General features: G+C 40.1%; 1 protein-coding gene across 1 annotated transcript in view; it reads right to left on the bottom strand.

Annotated features, from left to right (window-relative positions):
- unc5c (unc-5 netrin receptor C) overlaps window positions 1–27,881 on the bottom strand; it is a 114,824-nt gene that overhangs the window by 29,306 nt on the left and 57,637 nt on the right. Inside the window, exons 2-4 of the mRNA XM_040156516.1 lie at window positions 21,206–21,436; window positions 12,746–12,889; window positions 7,358–7,461 (exon numbers count right to left, since the gene is read on the bottom strand). Of these exons, the coding sequence (XP_040012450.1) occupies window positions 7,358–7,461; window positions 12,746–12,889; window positions 21,206–21,436 (479 nt within the window). The remainder of the gene's footprint in view (window positions 1–7,357; window positions 7,462–12,745; window positions 12,890–21,205; window positions 21,437–27,881) is intronic.

Consider the following 27,881-nt stretch of genomic DNA (forward strand, 5'->3'; position numbering starts at 1 on the left):
GCTTTTTTCCCCCTTTGTTCAGTAACCTTGGACATGTTATTAAAGTATTATGATTATACAAAATTGGTTTATTTGCATTTATTTTTGAAGATATTATTAATTCTGTACTTAAAATTCAGGGGTATCAATAATTTCAACCAGGACTGTAAATCTGGTTGTGCAGAATGAGATCAACACTGACGATGCACTGTTTTCCAAAGTGTAACCATTTTCCAGTTTAAATGCCTTTTTTGTGCTATCTAAAACTACAATAAAAAATTTTTTCAAAGCCTGACAAACTTGATTAAAATGCCTTAGCCTATTTCCATTTTATTTTCCAGTTGTCTATCACATATCTATATGTCAATATCACATCACTGTAAACGGTATCAGGGCAACTGCCTTGTGATAAAGGTGTAAAACTAAAGCATACATTTACCCCTCAGGTCTTTTGAAGGATCCACCATGGTGGTCTATTTATCTTTAAAGGATCTGGAGTTAGGACACAACTTCAGTGTCCTTCCACTTATGCTTCTGCTCCCACTAGCAAACATAACCGGCTGGAGACCTGGTTATAGCAGCGACGTGGGAGTAACCATAGAGCGTGATGTTTCTGTGCGGTGCTAGGTTGCGCCAGCACAACACTAATTAGCCCAATGTACAGAACACACTGTATACAATCCACTCACTTGTTAAGAACCAGTGCAAGGCAAAACCATTCATTACTCATCGCTGTTGTGTCAAAAAATAGAACGTACAGCAGAGTATGGGGGTGGAAAGGGTTGTGAAAAGTAAGAACAGGGAGAAAAAAAAATGTTCCACAGCAATGTGCGAGACTCCTCTACAGAGAAGTCATTATGAGCTCGCCTGCTTCTCTACATGAAGTCTAACTATCTATCCAACGTAATTTATTCATTTCGCTTTTTTCACAGCACATATCCGCTCCAGGCTTGAATGACACACCTGGAGAATGAGCCACAAAAGGTTACAAACTGATTATTCAATCATTCACTACGAGACAACAAGCCATATGCTCTGCATCTGCCTGCATGACAAGTATGGAAATGTGAGCTGCATAAATATTAACAAGCTGAAATGCACAAAGGTGTGATATCTTGAGATGGTTTGAAAAATGTTTGTGTGTACACAGTATGCACGTACTACGCCTTGTGTGTGTGTGTGTGTGTGTGTGTGTGTGTGTGTGTGTGTGTGTTTGTGAGGGTGTTTCAGGAGGAGCTGGAATGGGAAGGTTTAGGGAGGAGGAGGTTAGGTAACAGAGGTGGAGTTGGAGTGGTTACTACTGTGGGTGTCCATACAGAAGACGGATCACTGAGACCCGAGCCAGGGGTAATGACCTCCTCCATCTCAGTCCCGCCTAAAGCTCTGCACAGTCTGCTGAAAGAGAATAGTCATTTCTAAAACTAGCTCCAAGGACAGCCAGACACTTCACTTCTGTAGGACAACTCTTTCTGTTTTGTCCTGCAAACTTCATATGACTCTTAAAATGTGATTCCTACAGTTACTCATCGCCATTACAAGGGACATTAAGTTTGGGGGAGGTTATGGTTTCCCCCACTCTCTTTTTGTCTGTTAGTTGGGAAGGTACCTAAAAATGACTTGTTTAAACTTTGGTGTGTAAACCAGCCTTCGTTCATGAAACAGCTGATTATATTTTGATGGTGATGACGTGAATATGGGATTTGTACCATTACACTGTGCATTTAGTTTTTAAGAGAATTTTTTTTTATGTATTCATGTGTGGTTGGACAAGTCTGAATTTACAACTTTACTGCAGAGAGCCTTTGCCCTCACATGGTATTTAATGTGAAATATTAAATAATAAACTATTATAAGCCATTGTTAAGGCTTTGAAAGATGGAGGACTGTATGATACACTTTGTGCACGCATTCCTAGGTCTTGGTCATGTCTTGCGTCTTCCCCGGCCTTCAGAAAAGCTTAGATGATTACTGGGTTGTGCTGTGATAAAGGTTGGAACTCTGTTTGTATACATTGCAACCTTCAGCAGAAAGGATAAAAATGCTGGAACTGATTCACAAGCTCAGTGCAAACATCTCGAAAACCATTTTAAAGTGGCAAAGATACAGTTTACCCCAAAGTGACAACTCTCTCATTTATGTCTCACTCCTGTGTTAAATGAAACTACCACCTTGCACACAGCAATTCACCTCCCCTACAATTCCAGGTTGGTTAGAGAAATTTGATTTTTTATATCATTTTATGCACTTTTTGGAACTGTAAAAGAACAAAATATGCTTACCGCGGGCTTCAGAGAAAACGTGGGAGAAAACTGGGATGGCAGGTGAATCAGAGTTTCAAAACACAAAGAATGGAGAAAGGGTTTTCAATAAATAAGTTGGTTTCGCAGCCCATATAGAAAATGTACAGTAGTAGTTCCGAGGTTTGTTTGCTACTATCAGTTTAAATCCTTTCATCCATCTAGAGCTCAGAGCAATGCTTCTTACTTTGTCTCTATATATCCTATAATAAATAATTGCATTATTTTTAAAATGTATTTATTGGTTTGATTTTGCAAGTAAATATTTAAGGCCTGACTCATTTGAGTAGAGAGGACAGTGATTTAGTACCAAGGACAGTAGAGGTCACAAATGTTGAACTATTAGTGTAAATCACAGCCTTTACGCAGCAAAACTGCAGTGATTGACAGGTGAGTATTTGAAGGGCAATCTTTGGTTGGTTGCCAGTGGGATTTGGTCTGGCCCCCTGACACCTTCTTTCCCATGGGTAGGCTTAATGAAAACGCACTTCCTGTTTTGCTGGGCACTGAAGTGTTGTTACTCTTGACATTCCTGGCCGCCCTCATAAATACACTATTCACCATTTTGACTGGGAGGAAGCACTCAGCTATTTCTTGACAAGGTGACCTGACGAGCTGCTGTTTGCGCTATGCCTTCACTCCGCCTATTAAGTGGAACTGGGCCTAAAATCAACAGTAATCACTGACATTTACATGGTGTGATGTGTGGAAAAGACTGATGCTGGATTTACATAAAGTGCCACGGTCAAGACATTTGAGCTGTATTAGATTTTATACCATAACACTCAGTGTTGAGAGTCATTAGGGCTACATTTAGTCAAAAACAAAAATGGAGGACAAATAATTTGAGCTAAATAACAAAAACTATTGTCCTACTGGAATCACAGAAATATGCATAAAACTCTTAAATTTGGCTCTGGCTGCTGCCCCAGCTGTGTGAACTCATCTGACTTAGTTTTCTCATTTTTTTTGGATGAGGGAGTGTGAAGTAAAAATCTTTTTGTTTCCTGGCTTTCTTCTCAGTAAAGCCAATGGACTTAATCACAGCAGCGAGGCCCCTTCCCTGCAGAGCATCAATGACTCGTTACCCATGATAACACGGCAGGACCCTGGCTGACTGAGGAGATGCCTGAATTAAAATCCTGCTTCCATGGAAACAGGCTCAGCCGCTCACGGTGTTACATCACCTCTGAACTCTTGTATTTCTCTCAAGGCCGTGACAAGTACTCTGAAGTAGAGCTGGAGACGGAGGGCATGGCAGAGGAAAAGAGAAAGGGACAATGAAGCTGCAATCTTTCACAAAGGAGATTTAAGTCCATTATATGAGCCTGCCACATAATCATGAGTATGAAAAGAGGCCACTGTTACCTCTGTAGAGGCCCTTTAGATGTTAATGAAAGAGCTTCATGGAGTTATTCAAAGGGAAGATCTGCACTGAGCTGATGGAAAGTCCTCCATCCCCATCTTTACGTTTATTTCTCTATCTATGGGCAGAACTCACCAAGAAAGCCCACATAACACAGACACAGTGCTGAGAGCCTTTTCTGCCAAATCACTTCTTCTCCCATATTCCTAGAATAGCCTGAACAGTTACATTTTCCATCTGCTCTTGATTATGTATATACTGTGTCAAATATTCATGGCTATGGAAACGTGTAACAATGACTTGTAGGAAGCCTGGTGACTGTCTAATGTACTCAGACCATACAAGACGTTCAGATGACTGAATCCTTGTGCTATTTCAGAAACCTCACCCGCAGCGTTTCAGTCCTCCAAGGCCAAAGTTCCATTGGTAATGGTCGCAAGGAGAGCCAAAATAAATGCCTGCTGCTTGTTTTCTTTGTGTGTGTGTGTGTGTGTGTGTGTGTGTGTGTGTGTGTGTGTGTTTGTGTGTGTGTGTGAGTGTGTGTGTGTGAGTGTGTTCGTTCCACAACTCGGGGAGTATCTGTACTTCAGAAAATCAATGTATAGACTCAGAATAACAAGTCAACAATAAGGGCTGGGAAACCTCAGATTGAACTCCTCCAAATATGAAAACCACTGAGATGTCTGATGGGAACTGTTTCGTATGTTTTGTAATGAAAACTTGCTGCATCATCACAGGAGCAAATCCTGACTGTTCAGCATAATGTTTAGTTTTCAGGGTAACAGCCCCCGCAGAAGGCCAACAAACACTCAAAACCACTTCAACAGAATCACAGGATGTCATTACTGTGGTAAACCATCGTTAAAACCTATAATGTGAATCATCTGAAAAGTGGGAAGACAAAGAGGGAACACAAATAGCACAGTGCCACTTTGTAATCTGAGGTCAAAACTAATTGTGATCGACTTATTCTGATTCTGCAGAACGTGGGCTTCCTCGTTCTGAAATTGCATATGTGAATGGGGGTGAGTTACTTTGGTAACTCATTGTCTAAAATTTGGCATTATAGCATATCTCTACAGGATACCCTTCTGAAAGATGAAGTAAAAATATAAACAACCTTGTGGTATCCCAAACTGTAAATGCTTGCAAACATTTAATTATTATGATGTCAGCTGGGAAGCTATTCTAACAGTAAAACGTTATTTAAGTACTATCAACAATGACAATAGAAAATGGTGATAGTTCCCTACACTTGTGTGAAGTCTGGATAGCTGTCAAAAACCTAAATGACATATTTTAATCATAAAACTCTTTTACTCCACTTTAAAAAGAGATTTCTTCTTCCAGTTCGTGAGCAATTCATCTAGTTCTGCCAGCTGCTCAGACGCAATCGCAGTGTTCACTCTATAGAATAGATTAATAGACTTTCAGAGCTCATTTGAGTTGTTGGCAGCAGGTTATCATGTGCACTGTGCCTGTGCATGCAGGCATGTTAAATCTCATTGCTGGTAGTCTGTACCAGCATGTGAAGTTGCATGTGGAAGTGCAGCTGAGTGACAATGCAATACACGTATAGTCAGCACAGACTGTGTGTGTCTCCTGCTTGTCCCTGGAACCCTGCCACACAGCACAATGTCCATCACTTAGAGTTCACATGATTTAACAAAAGTGCTGAAAGAGTATGGCTTTTATGGCTCAGCCACAGCCTGCCATCCTGCCAGCCTCTCCCTCACTGGGCAAAGGCCTGTGAAGGAACCACAGAGTGAACGGTGACAGCCCTCTGGAGGTCTGACAACAACCCACTGGATCCAACCCCGACAAACCTCAACAGCTCTTCTCCTTCTGCCTTCAGTCTCTCTCTTCCTCTCTCTCTTTATTTTTTTTATTATCTTAGAGTGGGTGAAATATGACGGACCTTTCCTTCACGACGGCTGCTGCATATTTCTACCATTTCATATGTAACCACAGGCTTAGCCCATCTGCTTTTTCCGAGGCTTTTTCTCTGGCGGGCTTGTGTGAGAAAAGGCCTGACAAACACAGATGAAAAAGCAGCATTCAGTTTTATCCCTTTCCCACTGAGGCATCTGTGTTTGAGTTCAGAAAAAAAAAAGGGGGAAAATAACTTGTGGAAAGGAACTATTGTCTTTTTTCATAGTCGTGAGGTAAGTGTGAGTAATTAAAGAAGCTGAAAGTGTGCCTCTGTACACATATAAAAGTCTACTCAATCATACAAGGAAAAGTAAACAGAAAAACAATCGCTGTTCCTATTCAGAATACAGAAAATTGCGCAGGCAGGGAGAATCATAAACAATCTGGTCAATATTTTTTTTCTTTTTAGAAGAAATGCTCGACATTATCCTGAATTCTGACTTAATATGGTGAAACTTCATTGCGCCTTGTAGAACTGGTGATGTTCAGTGATGACTATATGAAAACATTGATTCTACTTCACTACTTCAAACACTAATGCATACCACTACCCAGACTGAACATACTATTAATGTTGACAATTCTTCAGCTGGGTTGCCACATCAACTCGATATCTCAGAGAGCATAGATGTGTCATGATTGGACTCCGGCTGAGTCTTTAATTGTTGCACTAAGCCAATCCAGGATTGACGGAGACCTAAGAGAGGTGGCAGAATCCCCAGCACTATATGGCTGTTAAAGCAACACTATCACACTGAAGCCTGGATTGTATAAGCAGAGTGCCATTCCCAAACTCTCGTCCATTTAGCCTGTCAGCGCTTTCAGGAGGATAAATGCTGTGCAGTTCCACTCACTTAACTCATCTTTTCCAGGTCAACCACAAGCCTTTACAGAGTTCAGTCCCTATACCAACAGCTCAAAAAAACGAAAAAACAAACAAACAAAAAAAACAAAACACCAAAGCCCCCCAATGCATCAAACCACCCTTTCATCCTCTATTTATGTTCCTGCAATCTCAACTGAGCCTTTTCAAATGCTACTATAACATTGTTCTACTGTAGGGCAGGGAGGAAGTAGAGCAGGCAGCAGACATTGGTGTAGCTAAGGTAACACAGGGACACAACTGGTTTAATTTTTTTTTCCCTTTGCAGATAATTACAATTCTCTCTCCTCTGACCAAATTGCAGTAACTGGCTGATGTTTAGGAAATACCCAGACAGCTTAAATAGCCCAGGCAGTGGTGGAAAAATGCCCTTATCTGTGTGCTGGACTGTGTCAGATTTATTCAGTGTTATTTCATTACAGCTTCTGAAACGGGCAGAGTTCATGACTGAGGCAAATTCTGCAATTATCACACAGTGTACACTTTTTAATGTGGCATGAAAGAACAAAACTTGACTTGACAATAACTGGCATTACCGAAAAAAATATAATACATTCTAATAAATACATATGCTAAATATACAATTATGTGGGAATTGGACATTTTAGCTACCCATTATATACTTAAAAAACAAAAATCAGGCATTATGTTGACATTTCAGCAGAGACCAACCCCAAAAAGTCAGTGAGGCTCTTCACATAAACCTCTTTTCAGAACAGCCAGTTTATTGGATTTGAGGCGAGAGCTTTTGGCTGAGCTTAGTACGGATAATCGCAAATTCCTGCATTTCTATGAGAAACATTTATAAGTGCGTATTAGAACTTGTCTTTTCAAACAAATAATCCAATTTTCCTAACAACTACGGTGTAGTAGCTCAGTGAGATGACTTTTGAACCTTACCTCAGCAGCTGGGATGCCTTCAGGTGGGCGACATTGGAGCAACACCTCCTGTTCGAGTGACACTTCCTTCCCAAGGGGTTCCTGGTCAAATGTCTTTCTCAAGTCTACAATGAACACAAAAAAGCACACTGTCCATTAATATTTAGCTATGCATCTCTGACAGGTAGATGCGAGGGCTATTTTGAGAGCTATATTTAGTATCAAATGTTGAGTAAATCCATAATAGTATTGGTATACTAAAAATAAATCATCAAAAGAAAAGGCTGGTTAACTCAGCAATAATAATTCCCCCTGTGCAAAAGCAATACACAACAGTGTGTATTTAAATAGAAGAAACAGTGACTGAGATTAATGCTTTCTTTCTATGTCCCTCACCCTCAGCACTCAGATAAATTGTCTGAAGTAGATGGAAGGAAGATAGGGAGAAGGGGATCACTTGCCCTCCAATGAAAAACCAATATTTTTGTGGTGTGAGAGCCCTGATGGAGTAGTGCAGGGTAGGGATAGTGATGCTGACAGGGCAGGATTACTGGAGGTGTCATGCTACAGTGGAAGCCGAAGCCCATTAGACATATATCATCACCTGGCTGCTGCACAGACTGAGACAGGAGCAGCAGGCATCATACACCACAGGAGAGGAGAGGAGAAGAGAGGAGAGGAGAGCAGAGGAGATAAAAGGAATTAATGGGGAATTACAGCACTACCTGGGAACTTTAGAGTCACTAGAGCATCAAATCTACAAACCTCTAAACTCCACTGATACCATTTCCACAGCCTTTGTAATAATCCTGGCATACATAGTCTTTAGCGCTTTTACTGACACATTTAATCAAAAGCAGTAACTCCATCCACCACAGCATTCTCTAAAATAAATGTTTTTCCTATGTAACAATTCTATATAGATTTGACTTAATTTCTCAAACGTATCAATGTGTAATACATTGATATGGTGTATAGGGACACAAGCACAAGCATAAACTCTCTGAAGCAGTCTGTAAACTGCAAAAAGGGAATGAAGAATCTAAAATGAACTGAATCCATTAAACCAAGCATATTCTGCTTAAAAAGGCAAGAAAGAGGGAGACAAACTGAGTTGAAATTAGACCTGTTCTATAACTACAAGCAAAGCTAAGTAACATGTTAAAAGACTGTGTGAGATAAAGAACTATTATTTTCAATCATTCAGCTTTTAAGAAAAAAAAGTGAAAATATATTGCAACAGTATGAGAAGTTTTGAGAGTCTGCCTCTACTTAACTTCTCATCTCTAACTTTCTGATAGCATAACTATACACCTACACACGTGCATGAAAACAAACCCAGGAATGACCCCAGTTCAGCGATTCAGAGTGTTGAAATTCTTCACAGAATCCTATTAAAACAGTAATGGATTGCTATTGACATTGTGTGCTAACATAAGAAAGAGATTTATTATATTAGATAGCTCTACAATAGAACACTTATTTTTCAATTCAGGTTTTAGATGTGAATTTACTGTAAACTGAATGCACCAAAAGATGTGCAGTGACACAGATTGCACGGCAGTATATCTACGTCAGAAAATGAAGCAGATGCACATAATAAGTCTAATACTCTTGGGTACAGTGGTAGTGGTTGTAGAAGTGTACCCATTCCTTATCGATCATAGTAAATAAATGTTCTTCAGTGTCTGAGGAGATATAAGTATGTGTATGAATTTATATACAGTAGTGTGGACAGAGCATACAGTAATTCTCACAAATTTATTTTCTCATAGGAATTATCCACTGCAATAGAGAGACATCCCTAAAAACTGATATAGATAGTGGTTGAACTTACAATTTTCATCTCTTGGTTTCCTTTTTGTTTTAATAGCTATTACATGGAGAGACATTACACTGAAATAGAGACATTTGATTTTTCAGGTAACTGTTCCAAATCCCCTACAGGAGAAACTACAGTAGATCATGTTCTTACTACAGAATACATGATCAGAATACACCCGGAAGCCCTTAAGAATATCTATCGTCACTTTAAGGTTCATTTGTTATTTGGAAAAATGAACCTTAAATTCAAAGTGAGTTTGTCCCAATGCCAGCTAAGAGTATGTGTGACTTCAAGGGAATATGCCATAACTCCACAAATTCCATGTGTTATAAAAGCTTAAAGGGTGACTGGCGAATTGAAAGAAAATTCCGTAAATTTTTGGTCTGAAATTATAAGAAGGTATGACTGGAGGGGCATATTCATCGATTTTGATCCAAAGATAAACTGACAATTTTTCTTAAGACAGAGGGAAAGGAAAGGAAAGGAAAGGAAAGGAAAGGAAAGGAAAAGCGGTAGCGAAATTCAGTCTCACAATGATACTGTTGTATCAAATTGTAAGTTATTCTACTGTTGCTCTGCAGTCAGAACTACACTGCAAAGATAGATCATTGTCCAAATTGCCTTCAAAAACTAATAGAAGATGTAGTCACAGTATGACAGGTGAAGAGTTGAATCAGGCACACCTTCTCCTGCACTCTGACACACTTTATGATATATATGCACTGCAGTCAATTCCAATAAATTAAATTTAATTTCTTCACATAAAGCACACTTAGAAGCATTTCAGAATGGAATTTGATGGTTTAATTGTTTTTTTAATGGACCATAACGCCTAGCGGCCCCTTACTGGTGGTAGTGTCCATAGAAGGTTCCGGTTTGCCCCCAACATGTTCTACAATGGGAAACGCTTTAAGAGATGCATAGCTTCTTTAAACCCAAGACACAGAGACAAAAAATGTTTACATCCATGTAAAAGATCACAAAATGCAAAGTAATATTTTTTTTAGATAATTACATTTCTGTTTTTTCAAAAAAACACTTTTGTCTTTTGCCAGTAAAATAAGAATTAAATAATTTTGGTGTTAAACCAGAGCCTGTTACTACCACCATATGCATTATTGTTCAGAACATGAAAATCACCAAATAGCCTGAATTAAACTATTAGTATTAATGGCATAGGGCCAATTTTTGTGAGTTAATTTCAAATATCCATACTTTTATTACTCATGCTTCTTGTAGGAGATCAACTACAGCTTGTTAAACGAAAATTATAACACCCAGTGATTGCATTGTTTTTTTTCATCGGGATTTGCAAACCTTTGGCATTACTCTTGATGAAACACAGTATGTAGCATGCAAATGATTATTTTGCACTGTATATATATATATATATATATATTATTGGAAGTGGGTTTAAATTATGCTTCCCCTCTGAAGTCTCTCCTCTCCTCACTTCTCATAACCCTGAATGGTACTGTGGGACACTGAAGGGTGTGGGGCCAGCTGAGTCGACATTCCTGTGGGAGTCACACCATTCCATACACCATACCACATTTCCAGCCCTGCGCACCCCCAGAAAGACACACATATGACAACCATTACCTTAAGTGGATGCGTTTGGCTACTTGTCATGCTAAATTACACCAGCCTCACACTTCAGAAACAGTTTCTTCCTCTCGCAAAATCATTAGGTACTGGTGCAAACCTATATTAGGAATGAAGAGGAAGACTTACCAAGTTTGGGTTTTAATTGTTAGTAAAGTCACTAGTAATAAAGTTGAGGTTTTACTTATTATGCTATGTGTATGTGTACTCACAAAATTACAAGGCCACAGACAAATGACAAAATCAATTTCCAGCTTTTTCAGTAAACATTACCCTCCACCAATCTTTTAAAGGCATTTTGGCTGTTTTTGATTCATTTATTTAATTTGCTCCTGTGCACTTCCTTTATTGTCTGTCTTTGGCAAGCAATCACTGCACCCCAAAAATGTAGGCAAATCAAAACAGATTTGTGGTGGTCACATGAAGGAAAGGCAATCACAAAGAATTTACATATTCTCTCTTCCTCCAACGAGTGCACGAGACTCTGACAATACCTTTACCCAGAAAAGCCTTTTTGCAAGTCTGAAGGCCTGTTCTTCAACACAAAACCTCTTAACTCACCAGGGCTGGCTTTGACTCACCGTCTGATTTAACTGTATATGTTTAGCTGATGAGAGAGGAGAGGAAAACAAGCCCAGTTTCCATTAGCCTAACCGGATAGAGTCTGGCTCTGACAAGAGGTAGAGAGAGAGAGCCTCGTAGAGGAGCTAATCCATTCAGCAGAAGCTAATGGGAGGGGAAGACGGGTCCATTGTGATTTGAGGGATAGGTTAGTGCTGGCAGGCTTCTCATCATGGGTGATTATAGCAGGTGGAGCGGCGGGAGTGGGCTCGGTGGGAGACTGAGAGGCATCATTCTGATTCACCAGGATAGTATAACAGTAGGAGTAATGAGAAAAGCTACTGGTGTTTGAAATAGAGGAAATCTACTGAATTTAGAGAGAAAACGTACAGAAAACAGGGGGGAACCAGTAAGAGAGAGAGTTAGAGAGACAGCAATATAAAGAAAACAGAGAAAGAGAATAAGGTGAGATAAAAGAGGGCCATGAAAATGATTGCTAAGTGCCTCTAAACGAAGTAGATCAGGTGAAAACCATGGATATTGACTTCATACTGTGCTACTCGGCTCTACTGTACATTGGAGATTAAGTCATTTAGACAGTGGCACTGAGGTGCCAGCCAAACATTAAGCCATTAAGTGATATCCCTATCCAGCCCTATCCAGCAGTGATAACAATATATTTGATGCAGACTACAATACACACTCCAAGTGGGTGTTGCATTGTTTTTCCTGTTTGCCAAAAGTCAAAACATAAACAGAGAAGCTGGGTGGGACATGTCAGTCACACTGTCTTGAAATGACTAATAGGTGTTGAAAGTGCAACGATCTAGCTGATAGCTATACTCTTACAACTCTGCTTTCCTCACCATGACCTTTGGGGTTTCAATACTTTTCAGATTTTGATTGACAGATTCTTTGGGGAACAGTTAAAAATGAGTCCAAATGTTAGAGGCAGCATAATATTTCTCATTACTTGGAAGCAACTGTGTTGTGTTTTTCAGTAGGAGGACAAACACACAGGCAGAGAACAAATGAGGACCACCTACAAGAAAAAGAGGGAATGCTGGCTTAAACATGTTCCTTATCCTCTCTACTGTGTATAAACTGCCGCAATTCTCCCCTTCCTCCTCACTGTTTCTCCAGGTTTATACTGTACACAATTAAATGGATTCAGATTTTACAGGCTTTTTACCAACTCAAGTTCAAAGGGACACTTCAGTCCCATGTTAGTAAAACCCTTTTTTCGTTGCTTCTATCTCCAGAATCTATAAATCTATCATGATGCACAAGTCCGTCTGTGAGACACATTTCCTTGGCAGCCAAGAGATTTTGTTTGGAGAGGAATACAAAGATGAGAGGGAAGATAAAGACTGAATAATGGGATGAAGAAAGGGCTGAAGGGAGGGGAGAATACTCACAAGCGATGCGGACATGGGCTTTGCGACTCTTGGTGGTCCCTGCAGAGCTCCAGGCCACACACTGACACCAGAAGTCCTCCGGCCCAAACAGCTCCTCCACCTGCTGCCGAGTGATCTCTATGCTGGCCTCCCTCACTACCAGGCCTGCGAGGAAAGACAGAAAGGGTGGGTGACAGAGAAAGCACACAAAGAGGGAGGACAAGGAAATGGTAATAAGAGAAAGAGAAAAGAGGATAAAAAGAGTTTTAATGAGGAAAAGTGAAGGGGAATGAAAGAAAGTTCACATTAGCACTTATCAACAGATTGACAAGTAAAAGTTAGCAACTAAAACGGATGAAAACACGTCAGTTGATATCATCTACACTAGCAATCCGCACATACAACTGTGTAATGTAGATCCTATCAAACAAATCAGTATAATTTACATCAGTCATATCACATCCTTTGACACTGGTGTGTGTGCATGTCTGTGTTTCTGTCAGTCTGGCCCCGATTCTAGAGCCAGAGCGTTGAGCTGTTTGGGTCTTGGCCCTGTGGGGGAGGATTCTCTGTATCATGGCTAACACAATCCTGTTTGCTAACGCCTCTGATTACTGCTCATCTGGGCGCCAGGACCCAAACAAACAAATCACCCCCAAAACAAATGCCTCTACCCACAGCTGCCGCCCTAGAGCAGATTATGCTGCTGCTACACTGTGTGTATGTCTATGCATGTCTGTATAAATGTGTATGTGTGACGGCATCTGAATTGATTGCATGCATATGTATTATATGATGCAAGAACATTCACTGAAGATATGAATGCTCCCCATGCAATATCATGCCTTATTTCAGCTCTCAATCTATCATCTTTTTTGACTGAATGTGATATTTACAAGAAAAACACTGGTATCATGAAATCCCTATGAAAAAAGAAATTTACTACAGTAAGACAGATTCCATATTGTGGACATAATGAGAGGCTCTTGAATGTCCGAACCCAAAGTGAGCGGGATGATAACTCAATGAAGTGAATTATTCCATATGTGCTTAGATGGTCCCTATAGCTCCAGGTGGATGCTGCTCGCCTACAGAACAACCTGAATTTCAATACGTATGGATTCATACTGGCAACATTTTACAGGACACATTGACTAAATAGCGCTGCAATAGCTCTTCAAATTTTCAGAAGAACGTGCTGTGAATATCTCATGCACCATCATCCCCAAAGTACTGCTCTATTAGGTTTAGATATGGGGGTTGTGCAGTCCACTGGAAAAAGAAAATCAAGTTGATGTCATTTTTTCTGGAACTGTCACACACATGTACCTGGTCAGCAATAATCTGAAAGTGGACAATGACATTCAAATGATGCCTATTTGCTATTGCAGGGAGCCACTTTTTGTCAAGCCTGGCAACTTTTTTGTTTTTACAGCTCTTTTTTCACATCACTTGGTGATGACTTGCTCTGTAGCCATTGTTGTCAGCTGACAGAAAGACAGAAACTGGGAGTCTGTTGCAGTTGTAACACATCCAATTCAAAGTTTAATGAGTTGTGCACACAATTCTCTTACTCAGTGGTTATGTGCATAGTTATAGCCTGCCTGTTGACCAAAGTTTGCCATTTTTCACATTTCTTCCTGAAAGCTATCTGCATGTGTCAGCAAGCTCTGACCCAGGCACAAGACTCACTTGTATGAACAGAGATGTGTACATCTTATTATTGTTACAGATAATATACTCTATGTTTTAACATATTCTAATTAATAATTTTATGAAAAATATTTTATACATAGTTTTGCCCATCATCCACAGCACCCTTTCCTCAGTTCACATCCCTGCCTGCTAATTCAAAAAGAATGGTGAGAGCGTTGTCTCCTGACGAGACACAAATTAAAAGTACTGCACAGAGTGCATGCCAATTCAAGAAGGGGACAGTTGTGGAATTAATGATGTGGCTCTATTGTCAAAAGACCAAAACTTTTAGTTCTTAATGAAACTTGTCTAAAGGTAAGTATACTGGTATGTAAACCTAGTAAGCTAACTTTAGCTACTCTTATTCTAGGTATTCATAATTAGCCATCCAGTTAACATTTGACTTGCCTTTAGGCTATCTAGCTATGATATCTTCTCATTCTCATTCCTTAACAAATTAGGAGACGGAGGAAGCTTTTGATAGACAACTGATACCACGGATAGAACAACAAAGCTTCCAGTGTTTGGGCTAATCATTAGCTAGCTAGCATGTTATCAACGGCTGACGTGGTGAAATATGTTGGTAACGCTGATAACATAACACGCACCATCAGAAACTACCGTTGTTTCTAAAAGGAAGCATAATTCTCCCTCTCCGGAGCAGATTTTATCTGTGGAGTCTGTCAGATGCACTACACTAGATTACTACATCTTGTGCTGGACTAGGCTAGAGAACATTTTTACTGTGCCATAGTAGGTGCAACATAACTGCAGCTAATAAAATGAAGTAAGTTTGACATAGGTGTGCCTTGTAAAACACTGACAGTAATGTTGACTATTTTCAGTGTTACACTAAACAAACCTCTCCATTACTGTTTTTATCAGCTGCAGCTGTGTTTTTTATGCCGATGATTCTGTAAAATTGTCCACGTAAATCAAACTGTTGTGACTACCTTTACTGTACGAACTGTAGGCTTAAAAGCTTGTACAAAGAGATGTCATTTATTGTTGATATGACATCACCATCATGCGCAGCCTTGAAATTTTGTCACAGATGATTGACTCACCATCATCCCAATGTTCATTCAATCATTAACCTTATTTTTGCCTGTAATTTAATTCATTACATACTGATTCTCTACCTACTCAACTTGAGACAAAATGGAAGTCTCAAACAGTGTAAGACTACCAAACAACTGTTGCTGTCATGTTCCTTTAATTTCTAAACCGTATCATTCTCTATGGGAGCAATATTAATTTTAGTTTTGTAGGGTGCAATATTCTCCGTCATGTATATTACTGAGGCAAAGACACTGTGACACAAAAGCTATGTTAATAACATTACCTAGCTACTCTTCCTCTATATACCACAATGTATGCAAAGGCTCAGGACCTACTGTACAGTCTAAGTAGGTTTATACACTAGCTGTCTGAATGAAAAATGCAAAGAGAATGGATGGTTAAAAAATGAACATGCCATTTTACTTCAGGTTCAGTGGATTCACACAGCCTCCGTGTTCTGGCACACACACCAGGCACAGTGACATCCCACACACCAGCTTAGCTCTCATGTAAAATTTATACAGTGTGCCGACAGACAGAGGAACAGCCACGTCTGTTGTGTGAGCATTTGCCTCTGCATGCATGTGTGAGTTCAACGGTGTGTGTCTGTGGTTGTCTGTACTGTATGCCAAAGTGTCCGAGAGACTGTGTAATGTTAGTCTGAGAATGTCAAGGATGGATGTGATTTTGGGAGAACATCTAAGACAAAGTAGCAGAGGGAAAATCAATAGTGGAAACAATAAGTAGATACGAATGATTCTCTGAGGGCATAAAGCGCACGCCAGAATCAGTAAATTTTTTTCTGTCTGTGCTCCAGATTGTTTCTGAAGACGTTTCTACAGCAGTGAATTATCTGTCTGATGTTGTTACAATAGGCTGTCTGTATGGTAAAACTGCCTAAAATGAAGATGACAACTAGCTATATGTCTACTTGAAGAGTCATTCATGACTTCATAGCTATTACTAAAGCTGGATTAAACTCTTTCTGATGTGTTGTACTTGAGACACATCAGACGGATCACTCTAGGAGAATAGCAGGGTTTTGAACTGAGCCTGCTGATCTCATCCAGTGACTTAATATGTTTGCTCAGCTAGCAGCTCTTAGTACATAGTATAGCATAACAATGATAACAACAAAACAGAGAGAGAAATCCACTCAATTTGCAATCCAGAGGAGCAAAGCGAGCCTGGACCTTGTCAGGGCCAATGACAAGGGGCTACTTCACACCCATCAATGTGGCCATTAGCTGTAGAAATGATTCTACAATGTGTCCCATTAATAGCTGGCTGAAGTAGGGCGCCTCAATGGAGATGATTCATTATTAATGTGGTCATTAAAGTGAGCTAGCCTAGCTCCTTAGTGTTAGCACTGGCTAACATTATTGATCAGACCAGCCAGGCAGAGGAAGAGGCATTGGTCATTGAGGGAGAGATAGAGGAGGGAGGGAGTAAGTGCTCTGATTATCAGGCCAGATGGAGAGTACTCCTGTTTGATCTCCTAACTAATATCTCAAAGAGAGTGACAAGCTGTCTCCAGTGTATATTACACTAGCTGTACCTACTCATAATTAATTTGCTGCTTATTTGCTCAGATCAATGCCCTTTCTGCTCACAAGAGACTATAACCTGCCCTCAACACTGGAAGGTAAATGCTACAGTGTTCAGATGACAGCAGGATGATTATCTAAAGCTAAATCATAACTGGTGAGAAGGCTAGTTGTCATCCGCCTTTATTCTTTCCCACCACTTTTTTCATTCCTGCTTCCTGGTAAGTGACATTTTAAACACATGATCTGAATCTATGGCTTCTTTTCATGTATATCCCCATTATTTCATGAAAAACAGGTCTCAGTTCACATCAGACTGCCTCACCTTCCCTCCGCTGCCCAGCTGAACTTAAACAACAAAACAACTCTTTTACACAGGTGCAACGACAATTCAGTCAACTCTGTAAATAAAACTTTTTCCTTCTCCTTTTATTTGTTATTTCATTTATTTTTTTGGGACAAGAACATATTTTCTCAGATTTTTTTTATTGTGTTAACTGGCTGCAGCTCAAAGGATAATCACATGCAATCAAATGGTCTATTATTTTCTAAATGTAATCACCTGCTCCTTAGAAAATGATAATGTCCAATTACACCACTTGAGATGGTAATCAGTTTTATGTACTATATGTACTTTTGTGGGGTTTTTTTGTCTCAAGTGCTTACGTGTCACTTGTGCTCCATGTTGCCCACAGCGTATCACATCCACTGGATTAAAAAGCCTTTGGGCGGTACATATACTGGCGTGGGGTGTCTGAAAAGCCATTGTGGACAGCAGGTGCTGGTGAGTTGTTTCGTGCTGTAAAGAACATTGTATACAGAAAGGCTAACAGTAAATCAAGTCCAATTTTGCTGATTACATTGCAACTGATGATGGTGCACAAATTCTTCTTTTTTCATGACACTTAGAAATCATTGTTATTTGCATCATAAAAGCTATTCAGCCACTTTGAAAGTTGTGTTTTATTGTGTTAAAGCACTGAATCAGATTAGATTAAATGTGACACTGATCAACAGAAAAAAGACCCTTTAATCTCAAGATGAAAACGAATCACCACAAACTGATCTGAATTAATTACAATTATAAAATAGAAAATAACTGTTTGTATAAGTATTCACCCCCTCCAAGTCAGTATTTATTAGATGCACCTTTGGCAGCAATTATAGCCTTTAGTGTGTGTGTGAATAGGCCTTTATCAGCTTTGCACATCTTGACACTGCTATTTTCCCCCTTTTTTCTCTACAAAACTGCTCAAGCTCTGTCTGGTTGAACGAGGAATCATGGGTTAACAGCGTTTTCAAGTCAAGCACCAAATACTCGATTGGATTGACATCTGGACTCAGTATGAATGCCAAAAAAGCTCAGTTTAGGTGTCATAACACTGTATAACCTTCTTACATATGATTTGAATCTGTCACGTGTCTCCTGGCAAACCGTAACCAAGATGTTTTGTGAGTGTTATTTTTATAACAATAAAGCTGTATTGAAGCACTTGGGCAACTGTTGTTGAATGCACAGTCTTTCCAATCTGAGCCCTTGCTCAGCTTGTAACTCCCTAAGAACTGTCATAGGTCTATTGATGGCTTCTGTCACTAGTCTTCTTCTTACACGCCACCTCAGTTTTTTAGGACATCTTGCTGTAAGCAGAATTACTGCTGTACCATACTCTTTACATTTCTTACTGACTTACTGACTGATTTAACTGTACTCCAAGTGATGCTCAGTGACTTGTATTTTATATTTTTATTTATAGTTATTAATTTAGATCACTTTGTAGAGATCTGTTTTCACTTTGACATTAAATTGTCTTTTTTCAGTTGATCAGTGTCAAAAATATAGTGTGATTCAATTTTGTAAGACAATAAAACATGATAACTTCCAAGGGGGTGAATGCTTTTTTATTGGCACTGTATTTCACCCTTGATGAGACAAAAATACTGTAAAAAGGACATTTCTAAAACCCTTGTCAAGCTTTTAGAGACCACTATTCTATTTAAAGCGCCAAAAACAAGCAAAACACACACACACACACACACACACACACACACAAACAGCTGTACAATGTTTTTCTTGTGTATGTACAGTCTCTGAAGTGGACGGCAACTTAATTGTCATTCAAGTCAAACATCTGGATAAGGATGAAATGGATGCAGCCTGTAGCCTAAATGAACACCAACATCTGCAGTTTCTGTCCTCACTCTCTCTCAGTCTCTTGCACTCGCTTAAACTCATTATCTGTCATTTCATCTTATTTTCATAAGATCATAAATCCTTGCCAACATGAAAGTAAGACATAGACAGAGGACAAAGAAAAAGAGAAACAAAGGGGGAGGAAGCGAGGAATGTGGAGAGAAAGAGATCAAATTTCTTCAGGGCTACACTATCAGTGGTATTGACCAGGTTGGCCAGTTTCTATCGGTGTTCCTTTTCTGTCAATCTGGGGAAATCAGAGAGCAATGGAGTGGGCAGAGAGAGGCTACACACATCCACTGGGCTCTAGTGGTGGTGTGTGTGTGTGTGTGTGTGTGTGTGTGTGTGTGTGTGTGTGTGTGTGTGTGTGTGTGTGTGTGTGTGTGTGTGTGTGTGTGTGTGTGTGTGCATCCGCACTTGTGGGGTGCAAGAGCATAAATGAATGAATATCTGTGCAGTAAATAGCCTGTGGATATGGCTGTGTAGAGTGGGTGCACGTATAATGTGTGGGTTGTTTTCCATGTTGATGCTTTTAGCACAAAACCTTCTGACACATAGGCTAAGAGCCACTGCTACCTTAACCCTTTTCTTTGTCATAATCATAACCATGAAACACATCCTTAGATCTGTGTATTCTTCCTAAAGTACACTAGGTTGCAATGAAATGATCTCAGGCTGGGATTCAGGTTGTTTTTTCAACTCCATTTATATTTGTGCTAGCTGTAACACTCTGTATCTGTGTATCTGTGTATCTGCTTTTGTATTTTGTACCTATGCTGAAACACTCCTTTGTATATGTGTTGGTTGTTGTCTTTAATGCTTTTCATACAGTTCAAAGAAACAGCACTTGAGAGGTATTTTTATTAAATACCTCAGATACAACATGTAATGCTTGCCAATCCTTGAAGTGTATCTAAGTGTGTGCTTACATGCTGAGGCATTCATATTTAAGTGAAGGAGCAGCTGTCAGTGCGTCTGTGTGTGACCATGCAGACTGGTCTGGCAAAACAGTGGGATAAAAAGGGTAAATGCAATGTGATTGGTACCTGTGGGCGACAGAGAGAACTCAATTTCCAATACAGCAGCTGAATGCAGCCAATCAGTGCTGGGCTGTTGTGCTATAATGGCTCTGTTGCCTTCAGGGGCTGATTTCTGTTGAAAACAACCCTGCTGGTGCTTCACTACCTTCACTTCCTCTAGAACCTCACAAACATGTACATGAACACACACCTGCACACTCAAAGTCATACACGCCACAGAAGTGGTGGTGCTTGTGTGCCAAAAGAAAGGAAAGATGTCCTCACTGAGACCCTCTTAGTGAAGCCATTTCTAGAAAATAATGTGATCCCACATGATGATCCAATATATACTGGCCTGTAAAAGTGATAACCAGACAAGCCATTGTGTGTTTGGACACATTTTTGCGAGCATGTAAAATATGTATGTATGCTTTGATCAACCCTAACTTATATAAATTATGATTATATGGTACTAATTTTGTACTTGACTTATGATGACTCGCAACATTTTTGCCGAAAGAGGAAGTGTGATGCGGAGGTTGAGGTGAATGTTTGGGCATACAAAACACCAGACTTTGACACTGGTGACTGGGTTTCGCATCCTACTTTGCCTATGTCGTCAAGTTCTAACTACTTAAGTACTTGATCAGGCTTTTGGTTAAATATGAAAAAGTTAATGTATCCTGTCTCATGCTTCAAGTTAACATTGACTTTTCAATATTTAAACAAGACTAAATTTTCACTAACCTTAACCAACTGCTTTGTGTTTCCTAAAAATAACCATAAAACAGGAGTGATATTGTGGGGGAAACTAATAATACACATCCAATATACATTGAAAAACCTTGCATTGACAGTGAACATTTTCCAAGATGAACCATTCTTTGTTATATTAATAAAAACATAATCTGGTCAGCATACAGAATGCATTTGGAAATGGATTCTGTAAAAAAATCTTTTCACTGACCAGAGTTCTCATCCACCCGCTCCTCCACAGTGTGCTCCTTCTGGTGAACCCACTCGCTGTTGCACTTGAAGTAGATCTGGGTGGCAGGTGTGGCCTTGCAGTATAAATTCACTGGCTTGTTCTTGACAATGTAGGCCTCCTCTGGTTCCATCAAAAACACGGGCAGTGGCTCCGGGGGGTCTGAAGGGAAAGTTTCCGGCAGCTCACCGAGGCCAATGAAGTCATCCTCAACTGTGAAGAGAGAGATGGCAACAAGATGGAGGGAGTGAGAAGAGGCAGGAAGCCCCATAAAGAGAGAGAGGGACAGAAAGGAAAGCAGACAAGAGACAGTGGGACAGTGTATTATAACCACAGTCTTTGCATGGGATTATCCATTCACACAGTACACAGTGAAATCCCTATCATTTGATATTGAGGAATGTTTACACAAGTGTATTTTGGTGAGCAGGAAATTCTGGGATTCCTCTCAGGCAATAAGGCTGCGTGGATTTACAGAAACCGGGCCTTGCTTGGTCTAACCACAACCAGCTACTGCTGAGACATGAGGGAGGCAGAGCCAATAATGAGAAGCAGAGTTCAGAGGTTGACTCTGAGGAACTGAAGTTATAAGCTGATCTCTCTCTGTCTCCCATTTTCTCTCTCGCGCTCGCTGTGTCTCTTTACTTTTGTCTCTCTCACTCTCTCTCTCTCTCTCTCCCTCACACACTCACCAGATCACAGACACATGCACACATGCACACACACACACATGCAGCAGATCTAATGACCTCAGGCTTTTGGCCCAGTTTGTGCCATTCCTCGGATACTTCTGCAGTAGACAGATACGCTTCCCTGTAATTACAACTCCCTTTCATCTCCCTGTCTTAAATCACATACACACAACTGCATGAGTATGCGCACTCGTTCACACACAAACATGAACAAATGCTCACAGTGGCACAAAACATTGCAAGCACACAAATATATGGGCATACACACCCACGAGCGAACACAGCTAACTTTCTAACTCTTTGAAGAGAGGAGGATGAGGTCTAGTCGCCACCCCATTTGTCACCTCCAGAACTGTTCTATTCTTACCATCGAACCGGTAGACATCAATTATTCAGAAGTGTGGAAGAACGAAGGCAGAGTAATAGAGTCGGAGATACAGTGGGAAACAGAAGGTGAGAGAAAGAGAAATAGAGAAAGAGGAAGAACAGAGAGAGACGGTGAAAGTATCTCAGCCCCGACAGACATAGATTGAGACATCAAAATGGAGTTGGCTAGGCAGACAGAAACATAGCACAAGAGGACAGAAATTGGAAGGAAGACTGTTCGGATAACAAAAGAGTTTATCAGCTCATCAGTAATTCTTCCATGTCCCTCTATCTACCCGCCTCCCTGTCCTGTGTGGACACACTGGAGCCTTGTTGTCTGACAGAGGTTGCCTCCTGGATGCTTTGGGAGCACTAAATAATGTCTCGGCTGAGCAGATATCTCCCCTCGATGTCTCTCTAATGTTATCTCTCCCTCAATACCTGCCGCAGATTGAAGCAGATTGCTAGGAAATGAAAGGGCAGGGGGAGCCAATCAGAAAATGACCAAAGTCATCCTCACCACGGTGGAGGAGGAGTTTGTCTATATTCTGTTATGAAAGTGTTGAGTGTGTGTGTGTGTGTGTGTGTGTGTGTGTGTGTGTGTGTGTGTGTGTGTGTGTGTGTGTGTGTGTGTGTGTGTGTGTGTGTGTTTGATGCTGGTGAATGCTCTTTTTGCTATGTTTGTGAGTGTGACTGCTTTTCATCAGAAAAAGTTCAAACTTGCTTCTCTCTTCCCATGCCTCCTAATCTGCTGCTAATTGAGTAGAGGCAGTTAAGCTGCAAGTAAACTCTGACCTTTAAGAGAAACCGCCTCTTTTCACAGTTTGCGTTTGTGTGGGTACAATGAAGAGTTGAAACACGATCATTAGCTGATCAACTTTCATCGTCTGCTGTCTAAGGAGGAAAAAAGAAAAAACTTTGCGATAGTGTCAAGCTTTTCATCCTTTATGTCTTTATGTAGGTGATGACTCTTTAATCTAGAAGTCTATTTCAGCAGACCTTGGCATAGTCTGTTCTTTTCTGCTCCATAGTCCTCAGTCCACCCACTTCCTCAGCCAGGGGACCCTGACCCAGAAACAGGCAAAGAGAGCCAAGGAAACTCATTAAAGGTTGTGTTAGCCTTCGTTCACCCTCCATTCCCATTATCTCTCCATCTCTCTCTCCCTCCTGGCTCCCTTGCTCTGTCGAACAGTGAGGCAGACAGATCTGAGACAGCCATGAAAGCGTGGCTCCCTTATGCTCACACACATACACCCACACAAGCATTAATGCGCACAGAGACACACACAAACTCGCTCACAGATATTCAAATTCATGCACTTCCTCAGTGCGAGAAATAATACATTCAAGTGAATGGAACTAGCCCTCAAGTGAAAAATCAGCCCAGAAATGAAAAAAAAACAGGCCACATGACAAAATGAAAGACTCTTACTGACCCCCCCACCCATATCACCCATCCCACACCCTCCCACCCAACCCCCCACCTCTCTCCCAACACCTAGCATCCCAGCACTTCCCTCCTCCCTCCGTATTGAAGAAGCTCAAAGAGAAACATTGCGTTTTTTCTGGCTCCCCCTCCCACTGCCTTCCTTCATATGCAATGAGAAGATGGTTCACGATAGAATAGTTTAGAGGTTTAGGCATCGCCACGTTCAACACGATGCAGTCTTTGTGGATACACAAAGCTACAGTTTGTGTAATAACAAACCTAATAGTCAACAAGTGCAGAACATATTACCATACTTATACAGACCAAATATGCATTATGAAATACTTTTCTCTCTTTTTCAGTGTCATATCCCTTTACAAGGAACATTAATATGACATGCCTCCACTGTTTCATAAACAATATGGATTTTTTTTTCAAGCATCTGTAATTCTGTGGCTTGAGTTTAATCAGATAATTTCTGTATTCCATATTAAGTGTTTAAAATTTAATGAAATATGTCCTTGCAGCACTTTTATTCAAATTGTATTTTGCTCTGTAATTGGGGTGAGTTTTTCTAATTCATATTGTAACTCTTATTTGTGAATATTTTAAGACTCAAATTGAATATTAGTTGAATTTTATATTAGTTCCACATCCCATCTAGAAAACGTTTTAAAGATAAATGAACTTCATATTTCCCTCAAAATAAATTTAATGAATTCTTGCATTGTCAATGAATTCATCAGGTACAGGACCAAATGGCCGGAAAAGTGCAATTTAAAGAAGGATCAGAAATAATCACATTAACCCAAGCTTAGCAATTGGGAATGAAGAGAGGTATGAGAAGGTCTTGGCAATCAGCCCCTCTTTGGCTTAAGTCAACTCCAATAGCTGTGGGAGTGGAGCAATATTAAGGGATGATTACATTTTCGACATGAGCAAATCAAAGTCAAACCAGGCTCATAATGCTGGCACAGCTACATATTAAAACTCAGTCTCAGAGATGAGACATACACCCAAAAGATGTGCACAAAGAGGCACATCTTGAGCTAAAAAAAGAATGACTGTTACATAAATACATAAACTGTTGCATAGAAAAGTGCGCAACTCCTACACGAGACACACACACACAGAAATTCACATCAAATTTGTTAGGTTAGAGTGTGCAACCTGTAGCACTTTGGTCTATTGAGTAAGTGGTAAACAGCTCGCCGAGACCAAAATGACCTGTCCAATTAGCACAGTTTCCTGTGCTCCTCATCTCGTCTACAAGTTTGTACTGACAGTATTTTCCTTTAATGTTGTCTGTGTAACCTTCGCCTCAGTGAATCTTAGACACAACAGTGGCAGCAGTGGCAGTGGCTGACTAGCTTTCATCAATAGTTTCCATTGGAAATAATCACTAGCTGGCTGTATAAAGAATCATCCGGCAAATGAGGCTCAAGTATACCATGAAAGGCGCTACAGTAATACCTCCTAAAGCATTATTACTCCTCAACTCTGCAATCAGTATACCACCATTCCTGGACAATCATTTCATTAGTCTCATTAATGAGGTTTATTGTGCTGAAAACAGTGAAAACTGACAGCAGGACATCAACAATATATTAGACATTGAGTCAGTGTCCTGGCTGCGATGAGTTTGTCCTTTGCTAAATGACTTTTCACAAATTCCTTCAGACCGTAAATGCACTGTGACTTCACACGTTGACATTATGTCTCCCCAGGAGCCAAAGTCGATTTTCCATGAAAGATCCTCTGGAAATTTGCCAATTTTAGATGTAGAAATCTATCTGTAAATCTTCCTACATGTCTCCACAGAGAAGAGAAGAGGCATTTCAAGGCAACGCACACGAGAGGATTATTACGCATTTAGCCACCAACAACATTGTGAATGCATCTCTAGTGTTTTAATGAAGATCACAGAGGAAAAATCATTCAAATCCATCCAAAAATAAAGCAACATGGCTTGTTTAGGAAGCTTTTTCTGAAATATTTGATATGCCAACACTATTAAAGACACTGTTAAGACACTGTAATGTACGTTTTACTGACATTGGTGTTGGAGCTGGACCACAAAGATGCAGTATAGACTATCTACAGAGAACCTAGTGTATACATGAATTTACAAAAAGAATAGGCCACATACTTTACCATTCATAACAGCACATTCTTCTGTCAACACAAGACTGATATAACCAACAGACAATGGAAACCACAGTCACACAGGACCTGGTCATCTACTCCACCAAGATCTACAAACGGCTCCAACTATGCTCAACAGAAAAAACAGGCTATCAGACAACTTTATCATTGCTTTAAAATCCTAAGACTTCAAATGCTTACATGACATAAAAGTTGTACAATGAGAGACAAATTTGAATTTCTAAATTGTTTTATTGCTCCTAATTGTTTTTTTCTCACCATCGTTTCGGTTGTTGATGATTGGGTCTATAAAGGTATGTGGCCATCCACACCGACTGATAAATACAGCTTTAATGGAATTGTTTTTAATATTTTAACAAGTTAACAGAGATACAAACAGATAGAGATGGATAGATGTGATATTGATAAATATAAAAATGTATTCCCACAGTACATACAGATTATACACTATACACTCTATGTGTGCTGTACATACTGTATAAACAGTACTATAGTGGATCTATCACTTGTTTTCCTGTCCTGCATACTTCTGCTGAATATTTGTAAGACAATATTTCTTTTATCATATATTGCATGTGAGTGTCTGCGATAACAGCTTTTGAATGCTGGCCACTGACACCAATGTGCAAGATAAGCTCTCTTTTATTGTCCAAGGAAAAGCACTGTATCACTGGGGTCTATGTTTCCCTTCCATCAGGGGAGAGTCAAGCATGAACAAGGATGAACACTGGCATAAATCTTCTCCCACTTCATTCCTGTTTTTTTCCTATTTGTCCTCTTCACCCTCCTCTCTTTACTTCTCCCTTTCACCTTTCTTTCCACTCATCCTTGTCATCATTCACATATACATTCCCAACAGAAAGACAAAGATTGGTAAGTGGTTGGCTAGATAGCTAGACAACAGGGAGTTTTACTAGGAAATGTTTTGCTATGCGGCTATGGGGAAGGAAAAGAGGTGGTTTGCAGCTGAGTGGTCAAGAAGAGTAATAAACCACTCAGCTGCCATGTCAATTGAAGCAGGATAAATAGACTGTCAATCAGATCTACCTATAAATGAGCTTTGAGCACACCGACCCATTATATTGAATGAACATGAATCAATGGTAACGACCTCCCCTAGTCAATACATGTTAGTATTGGATTAAGTAAAGACCCATACATCCCAGTGGCTTAAATCAATATGTATGGCTGTTGTTTTAAAAGCAAAATCCTTTAGAAACTCCATGAGAAACGGGCAAAATGAATACAGGCGTCCTTCCACTCCAATGTGTCTTTCCAGCCGAGTGCTTTATATACACTAATGTGTCTACACACATTGTCTGCAGGGCCCTATCTAACGCTTGGCTGCAGCAGGTATTTATTGATTACTGTTAGGGACCAGTGACCCCTCCCTTGCCCTGTCTTATCTGAACTTCTCTGCTGGGGCGTGCTAAGCACATTCATATTTCATCTCTAGGGAATCCTGCCATCATACAACCTAGCAGGGGAGGAGAAGTCAAGAAAAACAATGGACATTCCCTAAAGTTAAAAGTCAGATGGCTCCAACATTAACCTACCAATCAGTTCACCGCTCATGGTCATTCCATTGCAGACCAGAATCACAATGCAGAGAGTTCCTGCACACTAAAGCCACCAAATAAACCAAATGAATAATTCAATCGGGGCATTATAGAAAGGTCCAGTTCTTGGGTCTTATCTTTACCAGAGAATGTGATGTAATTGGAAAAAAGAATCTGCACAAATTGATTTAGCCCACTGCAGTAAAGTGCAAACAGGCAGCTGAGAAGAAAGCAGTTGTTGTACCGAGGAGTGGGTCTGGATATAAGCATTTAAAATCTATCCACTAAGAAATTAATGCAATAAAAAGTACCCTGAGTCCCCCCCCCATCTTAGCTTATTAAGTGGACAAAAAAGAGGATAATCCAATATCAAAGCAACATACTTAGTAAAAGCAATCATTAAGTTGTGTAATTAACTTCAGAGCACAGTCCTGTTTCTCTCTTCC

The sequence above is a fragment of the Xiphias gladius genome, chromosome 20, assembly GCF_016859285.1.
Source record: "Xiphias gladius isolate SHS-SW01 ecotype Sanya breed wild chromosome 20, ASM1685928v1, whole genome shotgun sequence".
Lineage (NCBI taxonomy): Eukaryota > Metazoa > Chordata > Actinopteri > Istiophoriformes > Xiphiidae > Xiphias > Xiphias gladius.